Here is a 14,358-nt window from a genome sequence, read left to right as displayed (position 1 = left end):
CGATTTTGGAATGCAGAAATAAAGCAAATAATCAAGCCATCAATTCTAGCATGTGGGGGGCCCACCTTATCTAAATTATATAATTTGGTATTTAAACAATTGGTATTATTAATTGTATTATAAATTGGTATTATTATAATGAGGCTATTACTGGATTGTAATTGAAAACTAATAAAAATTATTATTAAAAGCAAAAAACAAAATGTGCTCCCACTTCACCCCACATGTAGACGGGCTGACACATTTTGGGGTTGGGGGTGTACATTTTTTTCTGTACAGTGGTGCCTCGCAAGACGAAATTAATTCGTTCCGCAAGTCTCTTCGTCTTGCGAGTTTTTCGTCTTGCGATGCACGGTTTTCCATAGGAATGCATTGAAAATCAATTAATGCGTTCCTATGGAAACCGCCTTCCCCCGACCTCTTCTGGCGGGCAGCATTTTAAAATCGCCCAGGAGAGCGGAGGACTTCTCCGCTGTCCGGGGCGATTTAAAAGCCCCTGGGAAGGCAGGCAGGGGGGACAAAGACTTTTGCCCCCTGCCTGCCTTCAGAAGAGGTCCAGGACAGGCTTCGCGGACCTCTCCGCAAGCAGCGGGAGCGCTCCTTGCGGAGAGTTGCCAGCGCGCCCAGGCTTTCCCGCCCCGCCGCCGGGCTTTGGGACATCGTTCCGATGCCGGGCGGCGGGGGGAGGCTTTCCCGCCCCACCGCTGGGCTTCGGGACATGGTTCCGATGCCGGGCGGCGGGGGGAGGCTTTCTCGCCCCGCCGCCCGGCATCGGGAGGATGCCCCGAAGCCGGGCGGCGGGGGGAGGCATTACTGCCCCGCCGCCGGCATCGGGACGATGCCCCGAAGCCGGGCGGCGGGGGGAGGCTTTGCCGCCCCGCCGCCCGGCATCGGGACATGGTTCCAATGCCGGGCGGCGGGGGGAGGCTTTCCCGCCCCGCCGCCCGGCTTCAGGACATGGTTCCGATGCCGGGCGACGGGGGGAGGCTTTCCCGCCCTGCCGCCCGGCATCGGGACGATGCCCCGATGCCGGGCGGCGGGGGGAGGCTTTCCCGCCCCGCTGCCCGGCTTCGGGACGATGCCCCGATGCCGGGCGGCGGGGGGAGGCTTTCCCGCCCCGCCGCCCGGCTTCGGGACATGGTTCCGATGCCGGGCGGCGGGGGGAGGCGTTCCTGCCCCGAAGCCGGGCGGCGGGGGGAGGCTTTGCCGCCCCGCCGCCCGGCTTCGGGACGATGCCCCGATGCCGGGCGGCGGGGGGAGGCTTTGCCGCCCCGCCGCCTGCTTCGGGACGATGCCCCGATGCCGGGCGGCGGGGGGAGGCTTCAAAAGCCATCCGGGGGCTTTTAAATCGCCCCGGACAGTCCCGGGGCGATTTAAAAGCCCCCGGTTAGGCAGGCAGGGGGGGCAAAGACTTTTGCCCCCCGCCCGCCTTCGGAAGAGGTCCAGGACCTCTTCCCAAGGCGGGCGGGGGGCAAAAGTCTTTGCCCCCCCTGCCTGCCTTCAAAAGCCGTCCGGGATAGCGGGAAGCGCTTCCCTGCTATCCCGGACCGCTTTTAAAATGCTGGCGGTGGGGAGCAAAGCCTTTCGCCCCCGCCGGCCTTCCTGGACCTCTTCTGAAGTCCGGAGGGGGGGGGAAAGGCTTTGCTCCCCACCGCCAGCATTTAAAAAAAGGTCCCCGAGATTTCCCTATGGGCTTTCGTCTTGCGATGCAAGCCCATAGGGAAAATCGTCTAGCGAAGCGTCGCAAAACCCGAAAAACCCTTTCGTCTTGCGGGTTTTTCGTCTTGCGAGGCATTCGTCTTGCGGGGCACCACTGTACTAGTATAAACTTCTGTGGCTCTTTTGCAGGCATTTCCCATTTTAATTGGAGATGCCATGTTGAATCAGAGACCTTCTGTACAAAGCATGCACCCTGCAACAGAGCTGTTGTTTCCCCCTTTAGCAGGTAGCCATCAGGGCGGATCATAAGAGGGATGTGGAACCTGTGCCCCACTAGTTGTTGTTGGGCTCCAACGCCCATCAGTCCCAGCCAATATGGTCAGGGCTCAGTACGATGGGAGCTGCAGTCCAGCAACACCTGGAAGGCACCAGCTTCCCCTTCCCTGGATTTTAATTTGCTTCTCTCCTGGACTCTGCAGAATTGGACAAAATGACAGGAAGGATTCGAAACCTGCGGGACCAGTGATTTACAGAAGATTGGCAGAAGTATATGAATTATTTGAAGAGCAACTGTAATCAACAAATTACGCTAGTAGGACTAAAAGAAGTTTTGTAAGGAGAAATATACAAAGTAGAAAAAGATAGAGATATTGGTTATGAGTTTGAAATGTAATAGGGAAGATAAGAAATGCATACTGAGAGATTAGATTGGAAAATTTTCAGACAGGATTGATGGAAATCAAAAATTTGAATAAGATGGAAAAGTATGTTTAATTTCTGTTGAAAATGATATGTTAAAAAAAACCAATAAAAAACTACACTTTAAAAAAAACATTTGCTTCTCTCCATTGCTCCTGCAAGTGACATTTCCTCCTTCTATGAATGCATCCTGTCTTTGCCTTGAGTTGATGTGTGCACCATGCTTTATAGCTCTTTACAAGCAGACACTGGCTATGTTTGCTTTTCCCTTGGTTAGAGACAAAGACAACACAGTTACTAAGTTCTTCCCGTACTCCATATTTTGCCTTTGGCAGACCAGGATCCCCCAGGGTAGAATATATGTGTCAACTGTCCACACACTCCAGACCGCCTACCTTTCCCACACGTGGCGGAGCATTCGGTCATTCCAACTTGCTTCCAGTTGTGCTCTCGGCTGCGTCTTGCTGGCTGACCAGCAGGCACCTGGTTGTCTGGCTGATGAGAGGGAAACCTTCCTGGCTGGATCACCGGAAAGGTCCCCACAGGCTGCCCCATGTGAGTGCCTGTCTCCCCATGCAAATCCTCCTCCTCATAATTCACTGTCTCTGTCACATCCAACTGGCCATTGAATGGCTCCCCTGGGGGAATGGAGACAATAACTGCTTAAAATAATAGTCGTTCCTCTCGACCACGAGCCATTCCAAATGCAGTAAGGCAAAATCCCCATGACAAGCTGGGATGTTTATGCAAGTCCAGAAGCGAGTTTTAACAGGAAAACACAAGATTTGTTCATATATACAAAGGCTGTATGGTTCTTTTGGAACAAGGCACCTCATTTGTCACAAATCAGAAAACTGATGAGCTCTCTTACTGGTATCATGATTCCTGCACAGAGCATTAATTAGAGGATCATTGCATTGGGGGGAAAGAAATTTAAAGGCTATTTACCAATGGGGATCTCTCTGCTCATGCATTTGGAGATTTGAGGGGTGTTCCAATGAAGTCCTGAATAATGGGTTGTACCCAATGGAGTCATATGCAGAATGAACCCATCGAAATCAATGGACTTCGGCAACTATTTTTGCAACAAAACAGCATGATCTTAACTAGATATATCTAAACTTACAAAGTTCCATAGAATCATAGAGAGTCAGAAGAGACCCCAAGGCCCATCTAGTTCAACTCCCTATTATATAGTTTGGTTCAGAGCTGCTGACTTGTGCCCCAAATTGCGGGGGACCAGTTGTGTGTGCGCACAACATGACATCATGACGTCACAGGTGCCATCACATGCATGAGGTGCCAAGTGCACATCTTGGGGAGGAGGCCCCCTCAACATGGTGGGAAGGGGCTTGGCCCCCTGCCTACAAATATTGTTTGACCCCATAAAGATGGTGCCCATGGTTTGGTTGAATAAGAGATGGCAGGTAACTCTTTCAGAATAAAACAGTCATCTTACCTGGCCGTCGATGAAGAGGCACCTGAGGGCTGATGACATTGGGCCCTGGAATGATGTACTCATAATGTATACCTGGATTGGGCTGCTGATGAATCATCTAAGGCAGAAAAGAATCAAATGAGTGCCTGGGCAGATAGGGGGCTTAAGCTTCTCCACAGCAAACATATCAATCTAGAGACATTGCTCAGACCCCAGATTCAGAGATAGGAGACTTGGGGGCTTATAGTTCTTGCCTCAAATAAAAAGTGAGCATTGGGACCCCTGAATTCTTCTGCAGCTGAGATGGAAATGAAAGCCAACCTTCTTTTCAATTTTTAAATCACCCTTCATCACAATAGATACTTAAGCCATTTACAAACCATCATATGAAAGAGAACACAATATGCAATAATAAAAATATTGTTCAATTATTAATACAACAATAACAGAGAAACATTTTGATGAACATAGCAGCAGTCTGTTGTAATGACAGTACTGAAACCTTGACTAAGACAATTGATTTCTACCCCACACCAGGCTGAACAAATATGTCAAAGGAAACCCAGGCATCTACAGTTCCAAAGGGATGGAGTTCCACAGCTGGGGAGCTGCTACAAAGAAGGTCCAGCCTTGTGTCACTGCATGGCAAGCGCCATTCACTGGTGGAATGGCCAGAAGGTTCCCCCTGGCGATCTCAGGGGGGAGGCGAGGAGAAACATCTCAGCAAAATAGCTAGGTAGGCTAAATGGAAGTGATAAGCCCCACCATTCTCTTCTGGGTACAGCTATGAGACTTAGCAGGTGGTCTCCTTTCAGTCACCATTCCTAAGCCTCACAGGATTGTGGCGAGGATCAAATGGGATAACTGCCACCCTGAGCTCCTTCGAGGGCAGGAATTTGATCAACAGTAACCCTACTCAAATTCAGTGGTACTTCTGAGTGCGCATGCAAGTCGAATAAGACTAAAAGCAGTGTCCCGTCCCCCCAAATTCAGTGGTTTGCATACTACTAACTATCAAGGGTGGTTCTTCTAGGTTATAGAGGAAGAGAACAAAATGGTCTAGTAGTTAACTGAAGTGGTATTATTATGCCTAATATTTGCAGCTTACATAGACATCCAAGATTTCATTTGTTGGGCCATCTGCTAGAAAGGATTCCCCTGCAGTACTTGAGATTTCATTGGGGCGTTTGTAGGTGAACATTGTTCCTCCTCCCTCATATCGCCCAGGTCGATCAATTGCCCAGTTCCCATTGATAATAGACCGCCCTGATCGACTCCGCAGTGCTGTAAGAAACAAGGGGGGAGATGGCATGTGTTAAGTTATACAAATGTGTATTTATGATATATAAATGTTCATATTGACACAGCAATGTCCACATCAATAAAACCTGAGCACAAATTCCGTAACTGTTTGGTGGCAGAACATGTGCTGTATCTGCAAAGTGTCACGGGTTCCATCCTTGGTATCTCCAGACTGAGAATGATTCCTGCATGAAATCCTGGAGAGCTGTTGCCAGTCAATGTCAACAATACTGAGCTAGGCAGACCAAGGGTTGTGCAGTACTTGGTATATGGCAGCTTCCTGTGTTCCTGAGTGTCTAGAACACATCTCTAGGTGAGTCCAGGATGTAGTAACAGGAGAAAATAAGTCATTCTGAAAATCTCACCAAAAAAGAAGAGGAAGAATTGCTTCCAGTGACTCTGTATCACTCACCATGAGCTCTTGGAACTCTTTCCTTTATGGCAGGAATGGGGAACCTGTGGTCTCCCAGATGTTTTGAACTACAACTTCCATCACCCCCAACCACTGACCATATTGGCAGGGGCTGATAGGAATTAAAGTTCAACAACATTTGGAGGGCCACAGGCTACCCATCCCGACTTTAGGAAATCCTCAGGTACCAACCGCTCCTTTCCAGAATGCCCTGCATCACTCAGCATCCTGCCTTCCTTGCCAACACCACACCCAGAAGTGGCAACAGAATACCCACTGCCAGAGGGATAACACTGAGGCCTTTCTAATGTAGAAAAAAAGTGAATGGGAACATGATATGGGTCTATGAGGTTGTATACGGTGTGGAGGAAGTGGATTGAGAGAGGTTTTATCCCTCTCTCATACTACTAGAACCCAATGAGATCACCCAATGAAGGTGAACTTTAATAGATGGAGGGGTCAATGATTCCTTCACACTGTGCATAGTTAAACTTCTTGGCTTATGGACAATAAGGCTATCAATGGCTACTGGTAAAGATTTGTTTATTTTACTTATTTATGTGCTGCTTAATACAATAGTTCCTAATGTGTACAACAGAAATGCATCCTAAAACCAGTTAAATTACCCAGAATACTGGGGGGGGGGGGACTCACCTAAATAATGAAAACTGAAAAAATGCAAGTTGGTCACATCTTCTCAATAGATGAGAGGCAGCATGCTTGGGAGTGCTGGTACACTTAGGTGCTTCTGGTGGACTTCCCCAAGGCATCGTTGGCCATTGTGAGACCAGGATGCTGGACTAGATAGACCTTTGGTCTGATCCAGCAAGGCTCTTCTTCTGTTCACTCCAATTGTAAACTGGAGTTTAAGCCGCAACCTTTTCAGACTTAGCAAGTGCTTGTCCACAGCAGGGTCATTCCTCCTTAGATAGATCTGCTTAGTGACTTTAGCAATGCATCCATTTCCCCTGTGATCTGTCCATGGTCCTGACACCTTGCCAGTCACTTTCCTTTTTTTCTTTTTTTTTCAAATCTTTTTATTAATTTTCACCAACATAAACAATAACAATAACAAAGACATACAAAACAAAAACAACAACAGCAAAACAATACAAATTAACACATAATGTGACTTCCCCAAACCTCCCCTTCACTGCATCCTTAGTTTTAAAATATTAATTCTTAGCAAACCTTTGTTCAATTTCAAAACTCTTTTCCTTAAATTTTCTCATATTTCAAATTTAACCGCTATAATTCTATATCTCATACCTTTTGACATTTCAACATTCCGAAATTTTACAATAATTCTTAAGATAAATTTTAAACTTCCTCCAGTCCTCTTCCACCGTCTCTCTCCTCTGGTCACGGATTCTGCCGGTCATCTCAGCCAGTCCCATAAATTCTGTCACCTTGATTTGCCATTCTTCCAGAGTAGGTAGTTCTTGAGTCTTCCAGTACTTCGCCAGTAGAATTCTTGCCGCCGTAGTTGCGTACATGAAGAATGTTTTGTCTTCCCTTCGTACCGTTTGGCTAACCATGCCCAGGAGAAAAGCCTCTGGCTTCTTAGCAAATGTCCACTTAAGGATTTTCTTAATTTCATTGTAGATCATCTCCCAGTAGGCCTTAATCCTTGGGCAGGTCCACCAAAGGTGGTAAAAGGTTCCTTCACATTCATTACATTTCCAGCAATTGTTATTGGGCAAGTGATATATCCTTGCTAGCCTGGTTGGGGTCATGTACCACCTGTAGATCATTTTCATTATGTTCTCTTTTAAGGCACTACATGCCGTGAATTTAATATCTGTGTTCCATAACCTTTCCCAGTCTGCAAACATAATCTCATGACCAATGTCTTGTGCCCATTTAATCATTGCTGATTTTACTGTTTCATCCTGTGTATTCCATTTCAGCAGCAAATTATACATTCTAGACAAAATCTTAGTGTTTGGCTCCAATAATTCTGTTTCTAACTTTGACCTCTCCTTCTGAAATCCTACTTTCCTGTCTTGTTTAAACGTCTCATTAATCTGCTGGTAATGTAACCAGTCTCGGACTTTAGGTTTTAATTTCTCCATACTCTGTAATTTAATCTTTTCACCATCATATTCTATGATTTCGCCATATTTTGGCCAATCTGAATCCATATTGAGTTTTTTTACCGCCTTGGCTTCCAGGGGTGACAACCACCTGGGGGTTTTATTCTCCAACAAATCTTTATAACGATTCCATACATTAAACAATGCTTTCCTGACAATGTGGTTTTTAAAACCTCTGTGCACCTTTACCTTGTCATACCATAAATATGCGTGCCAGCCGAAATTATTATCATGTCCTTCTAAGTCTAAGATGTCTGTATTCTCAAGAAGTAGCCATTGTTTCAGCCAGCAAAAAGCTGCTGCTTCATAATAAAGTCTTAAGTCCGGCAGAGCAAAGTCCCCTCTTTCCTTTGCATCTGTTAAGATTTTGAATTTTATTCTGGGTTTTTTGCCCTGCCAGACAAAATTAGATACATCTTTCTGCCACCTCTTGAAACAGTCCACCTTGTCCAAAATTTGCAATGTCTGAAACAAAAACAACAATCTCGGCAGTACATTCATCTTAATAACAGCAATTCGGCCTAACAAGGAAAGTTTCAACCTAGACCATGTGTCAAGATCTTTCTTAACTTCCAACCAACATTTCTCATAATTGTCTTTAAATAAGTTCACATTTTTAGATGTTAAATTCACCCCCAGGTATTTAACTTTTTTTGTTATTTCCAGACCAGTTTCCCTTTGAAAATTCTCTTTTTCCCCCAACGTCAGATTTTTCCCCAGCACCTTTGTCTTTTGCTTATTTAATTTAAAACCTGCCACTTGACCAAATTCTTCAATAAGTTCTAAAACTCTATTTGTACTGGCTTCGGGTTGTTGCAAAGTCAATACTAGATCGTCTGCAAATGCCCTCAGCTTATAATGCTTTGTTCCCAGTCTTATTCCTTCTACCTGCTGGTCCCTTCTAATCATGTTCAACAGTACCTCCAGGGCTGATATAAACAATAGAGGGGATAATGGGCATCCCTGTCGTGTCCCTTTTTCTATTGGGATTTCGTCCATAACCATACCATTCACAATTAGTTTAGCTCTTTGTTCAGAATATATAGCACCTATACCGTTTTCAAAGTTTTGGCCTACCCCCATCCCTTGGAGATTCTTCTTCATAAAACTCCAACAGATGTTGTCAAAGGCTTTCTCCGCATCCACAAAAATCAAAACTGCTTTTCTATTAATGTCAGACTCCAACAGTTCCAAAATGTCTATAATGTTCCTCACATTGTCTGACATATGTCTCCCTGGGAGAAAGCCTGTTTGGTCTTTATGAATCTCCTCTTGTAACACTTTTTTGAATCTTTTTGCTAAAATATCTGCAAAGATTTTATAATCCACATTTAAAAGTGAAATAGGGCGGTAGTTCTTAACTTGATGTTTCTCAGTTTCTGTCTTCGGTATAAGTGAGATGAATGCTTCTTTCCACGATTCGGGAGCCTTTTTCCCCTCCAAAATTTGGTTACAAACTTCTTTCAACGGTTGTATCAACCATTCCTTCAATGCTTTATAATATCTCGCAGTCAGCCCATCTGGTCCTGGTGATTTCCCCAATTGCATATTTTGGATGGCACCCTCTATTTCTTGGTCTGTGATTTTCTCGTTTAATATCCTCTTATTCTTTTCCGGTATCTTTGATAGACCATACTTTTTAATAAAATCTTCAATCTCTTGTTCTTTCTTTGGCCCTTGAGCATATAACTTCTTGAAAAAACTTTGGAAACAGTTGCTGATCTCATTTGGCTTATTAAGATGTTTACCATCCACTTCGAGCGATGTCACCGTATTCAACTTTTGTCTTTTTTTCAGTTGCCATGACAGGAGTTTCCCACATTTATCTGCTGATTCAAAAGTTTTTTGCCTCATTTGTTTTATTTTCCATTCTATCTCCTCATTCACCAATTCCATGTATTGAGTTTGATAATACTTTATTTCCCTTAAGATCTCTTTGGATTTAGGTTTAGACCTCAGTTTCTTTTCTCCTTCCTCCATTTGTTTCCAAATTTTTTCTTTCCTCGCATTCTGTTGTTTCCTCTTTATGGAATTTTGCTGGATCAGGAAGCCTCGCATCACGGCCTTACTTGCGTCCCATATTATTCTTCTTTCAACATCTGATCTTAAGTTTATCTCGAAGTAGTCTTTCAATGTCTTTTGGGCCTTTTTGTAGATTGTGTCATTCATTCTCCATCTGAAGGTTCCAGCTGTTGTCAGTTTCATTTCCATCTTTACTGCATTGTGATCTGAACAAGTTTTTGGGCAGATTTCTATTTTCTTAACCCTTGGTGCCAGATTACTAGATATCCATATTTGGTCAATCCTGGTCCATGTCATGTTTGCTTCAGAGAAAAAGGTCCCCTCTCTTTCCAGAGGGTTCCTTGTTCTCCAGATATCAATCAAGTCCATGGTATCAGTCAGTTCAAAAAAGGTCTTCGGCAGTCTTCCATTCTTTGAAATTACTTGCCTTTGTGCTTTATCCATATTTGTGGAGACTACTCCATTCAAATCGCCCATCAATATTATTTTTAAGTCCATAAAGTCCATTAAAGTCTCATGCAACTTCTTGAAGAACTCAGCCTTACCCTCATTAGGTGCATAAACTCCTACAATCAAAATTCTTTCTCCTTGAATTTGAATTTCCACTGCCAGGAATCTTCCTTGTTCATCTTTAAAAATCAATTTAGGTTCCAATTTTTCTTTAACATAAATCACCACTCCTCTTTTCTTAACTTTGTCTGAAGAAATAAATTCCGATCCTAATCTTTTATTTATCAAAAGTTTCCTATTTATCCTGGCAATATGAGTTTCTTGCAAACATATTATATCCAAATTTTCTTTTTTTAATATGTGGAACACCTGTCTCCTTTTTCGAGGGTGGTTCAAACCATTGCAGTTCCAGCTCACAAGTTGCAGAGACATTTTTGTTATTGGGCTGCTTTCCCACCGACTGCTCCAAGTTCTTGTTCCTCGTCTGTAGGTGCAGGGGTTAATCCAAATGAAAGATTTGCTATATCCGGTATTTCTCTCTCGCTTACAGTTCCTTTCTCAAAGTCCTCTAGATTTCTCTCCAGAAACTGCTCTTTGTCTTGAATTGTTTTGATCTTAATTTTCTTCCCTTTGAAGTCGAAAGACAATCCTTGTGGATATTCCCACCTAAATGGGATGTTGTGTTTTTTCAGCAAATCCGCTAAGGTCTTAAATTGGGACCTCACCTCTAAAAAGTACTTTGGGATATCCTTGAAGATCTGTATTCGGGAATTCTTAACAATCAAAGCCTTCTGGTAATGTAAGTTCAGTATTTTATCTCTTTCTTCCTTGGATCTTAAGCTAATTAAACAATCCCTGGGTTTCTTGCCTTGTTTTCTGCCAATCCGGAAGGCTGAAGTAATTACAAATTCATCTTCTTCCCCTTCTAATTCATCAGTCCAAAATTCTTGAAACTTGTCTGTAAGAAATTCTCCCAGGTTGCCTTCTTCCTCCTCTGGTACTGATCTCAGTTTCAGATTTTTGTTTTTCCTCTCTAATTCCATAAAGGCCAAAGCTGCATCATGTTCATGAACTTTCTTTGCAATGGGTACAAACTTTCCCTTAGTGTCTTCAGCCGTGCACCTTGCGCTCTCACTTTCCATTGGAACTGGGTGTTCTTTGGATTTACTTCCTTCTTGCTGACACTTAATTCGACCTACCTCCTGGGCTGAAGGTTCTTTCCAAAGTTATGTTCCATTACTGGGAAGCAGCTCCTCCACAGGGGTGAGCCTTGAATAGGCACCTGGCACAAATAAGGAACATCTACCCATTGATTTAGCAGTGGAGTGCCTGGGTGCGCGTGCACGCACACACACACACTGATATTGTTGGACTCAAACTCCCATCAGCCCCTCTACTTGGGGATTATTCCTTTGAAATATTATTTTATTTGATGGTGTTCACAAATGGTGTTCTTTCCTTTGCCACCATGTGGAATGGAAATGTTTCCTTGCCATCTGTGGGTCCCGCTGGCATGAGAAAGTGCTCTATGCATATGCTGATGCATGCCCATAAAGTCCATCCGTATGAAGAGGGACCCTTCATATTGAGCCAGAATCCCTCCTTGTATAGAGCTCTTCCCTGCACTAGCTAAATGTGCAGATGGCAGGGAAGGGATTCTGTTGCATAGAGCTAGCACAGGGATATGTTCCCAGTGCAAAGTGCTATGGTCAATCTGCATGGCTCCACATCCCCCCTCACATGTTCTGTCAACATGTAGGAGATATGTGAACCTCCCTCCTGACATGGGGAGAAGTGTGCATGGTTAACATGGAAGGATTCCACCACTTGCATTCCTTGCTTTTCTGGATTCAAGGTCTACCTCTTGTTAAAAGGACAGGGTGGAAACTTTCAACTGTCTGCGACAATAACTGACAGTCAGCAAGATGCAGCCAGTGCGATTTAATTAGAACACCTGTGCTACAGAGACCTTTGGCAAGCTTTTTCTTGGCCTAGACTTAAACTATTTTTTAATATGGAATACTTCTATTAAAAGTATAAATGTAGTTTTATTTGATAATTCCTAATGTAGTTCTCTGGTTCTTTTCTTAAATCAAAAGCATAGAAATAAATAGGAAAAATGCTGGCAAAGACCGAGTGGTTTATAATGACATTGCACACAAAAATGTATAAGACATGTAATAAGTGTTGGAAGTGCAAAGATAAAGAAGGTTCTTTTTATCATATGTGGTGGGAATGTAAGAAAGTGAAAGACTTCTGGGGAAAAATATATAATGAATTGAAGAAGATTCTAAAATATACATTCATAAAGAAACCAGAAGTCTTTCTGCTAGGGATATTAGGGAACGAGATAAATAATAATAATAATAATAATAATAATAATAATAATAATAATAATAATAATAATAATAATGACATTGCACAAAGATTGGATTGGTGCTTGGAAGCTAGCTGGTCTTTTCAAACTCCAGCTTGATATTCATCATAGATGATCAACTTAAATTAGGGTCGCCAATGCTATACTGTGATTAAAGCACCACCAAATGTGCTGTCAAAATGTTGAGAGACAATATGGAAATGAGGTTCTCCTGAGCAAAACTCGGGAATCAACTTTTAGGGGTTATTTTGCAGTAGCAAATTTCTTCACTGACTTAGATTAAAAGATGTCCTGGATCCCCAACAACCCATTGCTGCCAGCCTTTTCTATTCCCCCAAACTGTCAGGAACCTAAGGCCCATGGGCCACAAGCGGCCCACGGGAGTCATTTAACCAGCCTACAGCCACCCCCAAAACGAGTTGCCTGCTTGGCGAGTCCCCATGTGCTGTGCTAAACCACCACAGCATGGCACAGGAACTCGCTTCTGTGGCTCTGAAAATCACACCTGTGCAGATGCAGACACCGAAAATCACGTCTGCACAAACGCAGACGCTAGAAATCGCATCTGTGCAGATGCAGATGCTGGAAATCACGGACGTGTGTGCAATCCGGCCCACGGAGGGATCTCCGCTGGAGTGAACTGGCCCAGGCGAGGTAAACCTTGCCGACCCCTGCTCTACACTCTTCCAACTAGACCTTGGGTGAATGTGGTGCCTGGAAGGCACACCTTAATAAGCCTCACTGTCTGAGGGACTGCAACACAACAGCACTATCTCCCTGATTACTAAAGAAGAATAGAAAAAGAGACCTTCTGGACCAAACCAAAAGCCCCTCCAGTCCATCATCCAATCTATTAAGCCTTCAAAAGAGCTAATAACCTGGACAGCATCTGGTAAGTCACCCTAAATTGTCAATAGTAAGCATGTCAAATTGATGTCTTAGGAAATGTTATTCCCTATGTTGAAAGCACTTTTAGAATGCAATATTTGTATAGTTTGGAGTCAGACTGTGGGATGTGAAGGGCATTGCACCCTCTTTATACATACAAAGAACTTTGCACCTTTTTCGGGTGTCAATCACAGTCCAGCATGTGTCTGAAACATTAAACAGGAATGCTACAGAGTGAAGGAAATAGCATTTCAGACTCTTAAAAATTAAAACTTTGACAAACTTTACATCCTGGAGAAGTGGTGAAGTAAAATTACGTATTAGCTTTCCCCATTACAATAATAAAAGTATATTGTAAAAACCTGGCTAGATTTTAAAACAGTAAACCAGATTCAGAATTAGAAAAGGAGGCAGGCTGAATGCTCAAGAAGGCCACATTCCTACAGAGGGTTTGATGGAGATTTCCCCCAAAGCTCTCCTGGTTGCTTGTGGTATTCACTCTGTTCCTCCTGAATTCAAGCTTAACTGAGAATTCCTAAAATTATTTCTAAAACTAGAGAATGAACAACTTGCTGACCTTCCAGTTTCTATAAATTCAGTCCCCCCTCCCCCGCTCCCAATGCACATATGTGCCTAATTGCAAATCTTGATGATGATGATGATGATGGTTAAATCTGTTTACCATGCCTAGACTCACAGGTCTCAGGAGGGTTCACAGGATAAAATCAGAACATTAAACCACGAAAGACATAATAAAAACAAAAACAGCCCGGTAGCCCCTCCCCCAAACACATTTTAAAAGGGCGTCAGATGTCACTCAACCCAAGACCTGGTTAAAGAGGAGCATTTCTGCCTGGCACCTCGAGGTGTATAATGAATTGGTTCGAGTCCTACCCTTAAAAAAACAAGCTTGTTTCATCTTCCATGTGAAAGCCCTTCAGATATTTGAATGTGGCTATGATATCTCTCCTCTTTTCCAGGCTAAACATAACCAGCTCCCTCAACCATTCCTCAT

At 43.7% G+C, this 14,358-nt stretch overlaps 1 protein-coding gene and 1 long non-coding RNA gene across 5 annotated transcripts in view; one reads left to right on the top strand and one right to left on the bottom strand.

The window, feature by feature from the left end:
• LOC309356399 overlaps positions 1 to 14,358 on the top strand; it is a 522,017-nt gene that overhangs the window by 123,712 nt on the left and 383,947 nt on the right. The gene's annotated exons all lie outside the window — the stretch shown is intronic.
• THSD4 (thrombospondin type 1 domain containing 4) overlaps positions 1 to 14,358 on the bottom strand; it is a 385,092-nt gene that overhangs the window by 33,922 nt on the left and 336,812 nt on the right. For all 4 annotated transcript variants that reach the window (XR_014162703.1, XM_081887620.1, XM_081887619.1 and 1 more), the window contains 3 exons: positions 4,905 to 5,080; positions 3,818 to 3,914; positions 2,754 to 2,996 (listed from right to left, as the gene is read on the bottom strand). Coding sequence is in view for 3 of the 4 variants with exons in the window: in XM_081887620.1 (XP_081743746.1) it covers positions 2,754 to 2,996; positions 3,818 to 3,914; positions 4,905 to 5,080 (516 nt within the window). In the remaining variant the exon portion in view is untranslated. The remainder of the gene's footprint in view (positions 1 to 2,753; positions 2,997 to 3,817; positions 3,915 to 4,904; positions 5,081 to 14,358) is intronic.

The sequence above is a fragment of the Podarcis melisellensis genome (genome assembly GCF_964234715.1).
Source record: "Podarcis melisellensis genome assembly, chromosome: 14".
Classification (NCBI taxonomy): Eukaryota; Metazoa; Chordata; class Lepidosauria; order Squamata; family Lacertidae; genus Podarcis; species Podarcis melisellensis.
This window is presented reverse-complemented; position numbering and strand designations above follow the sequence as displayed.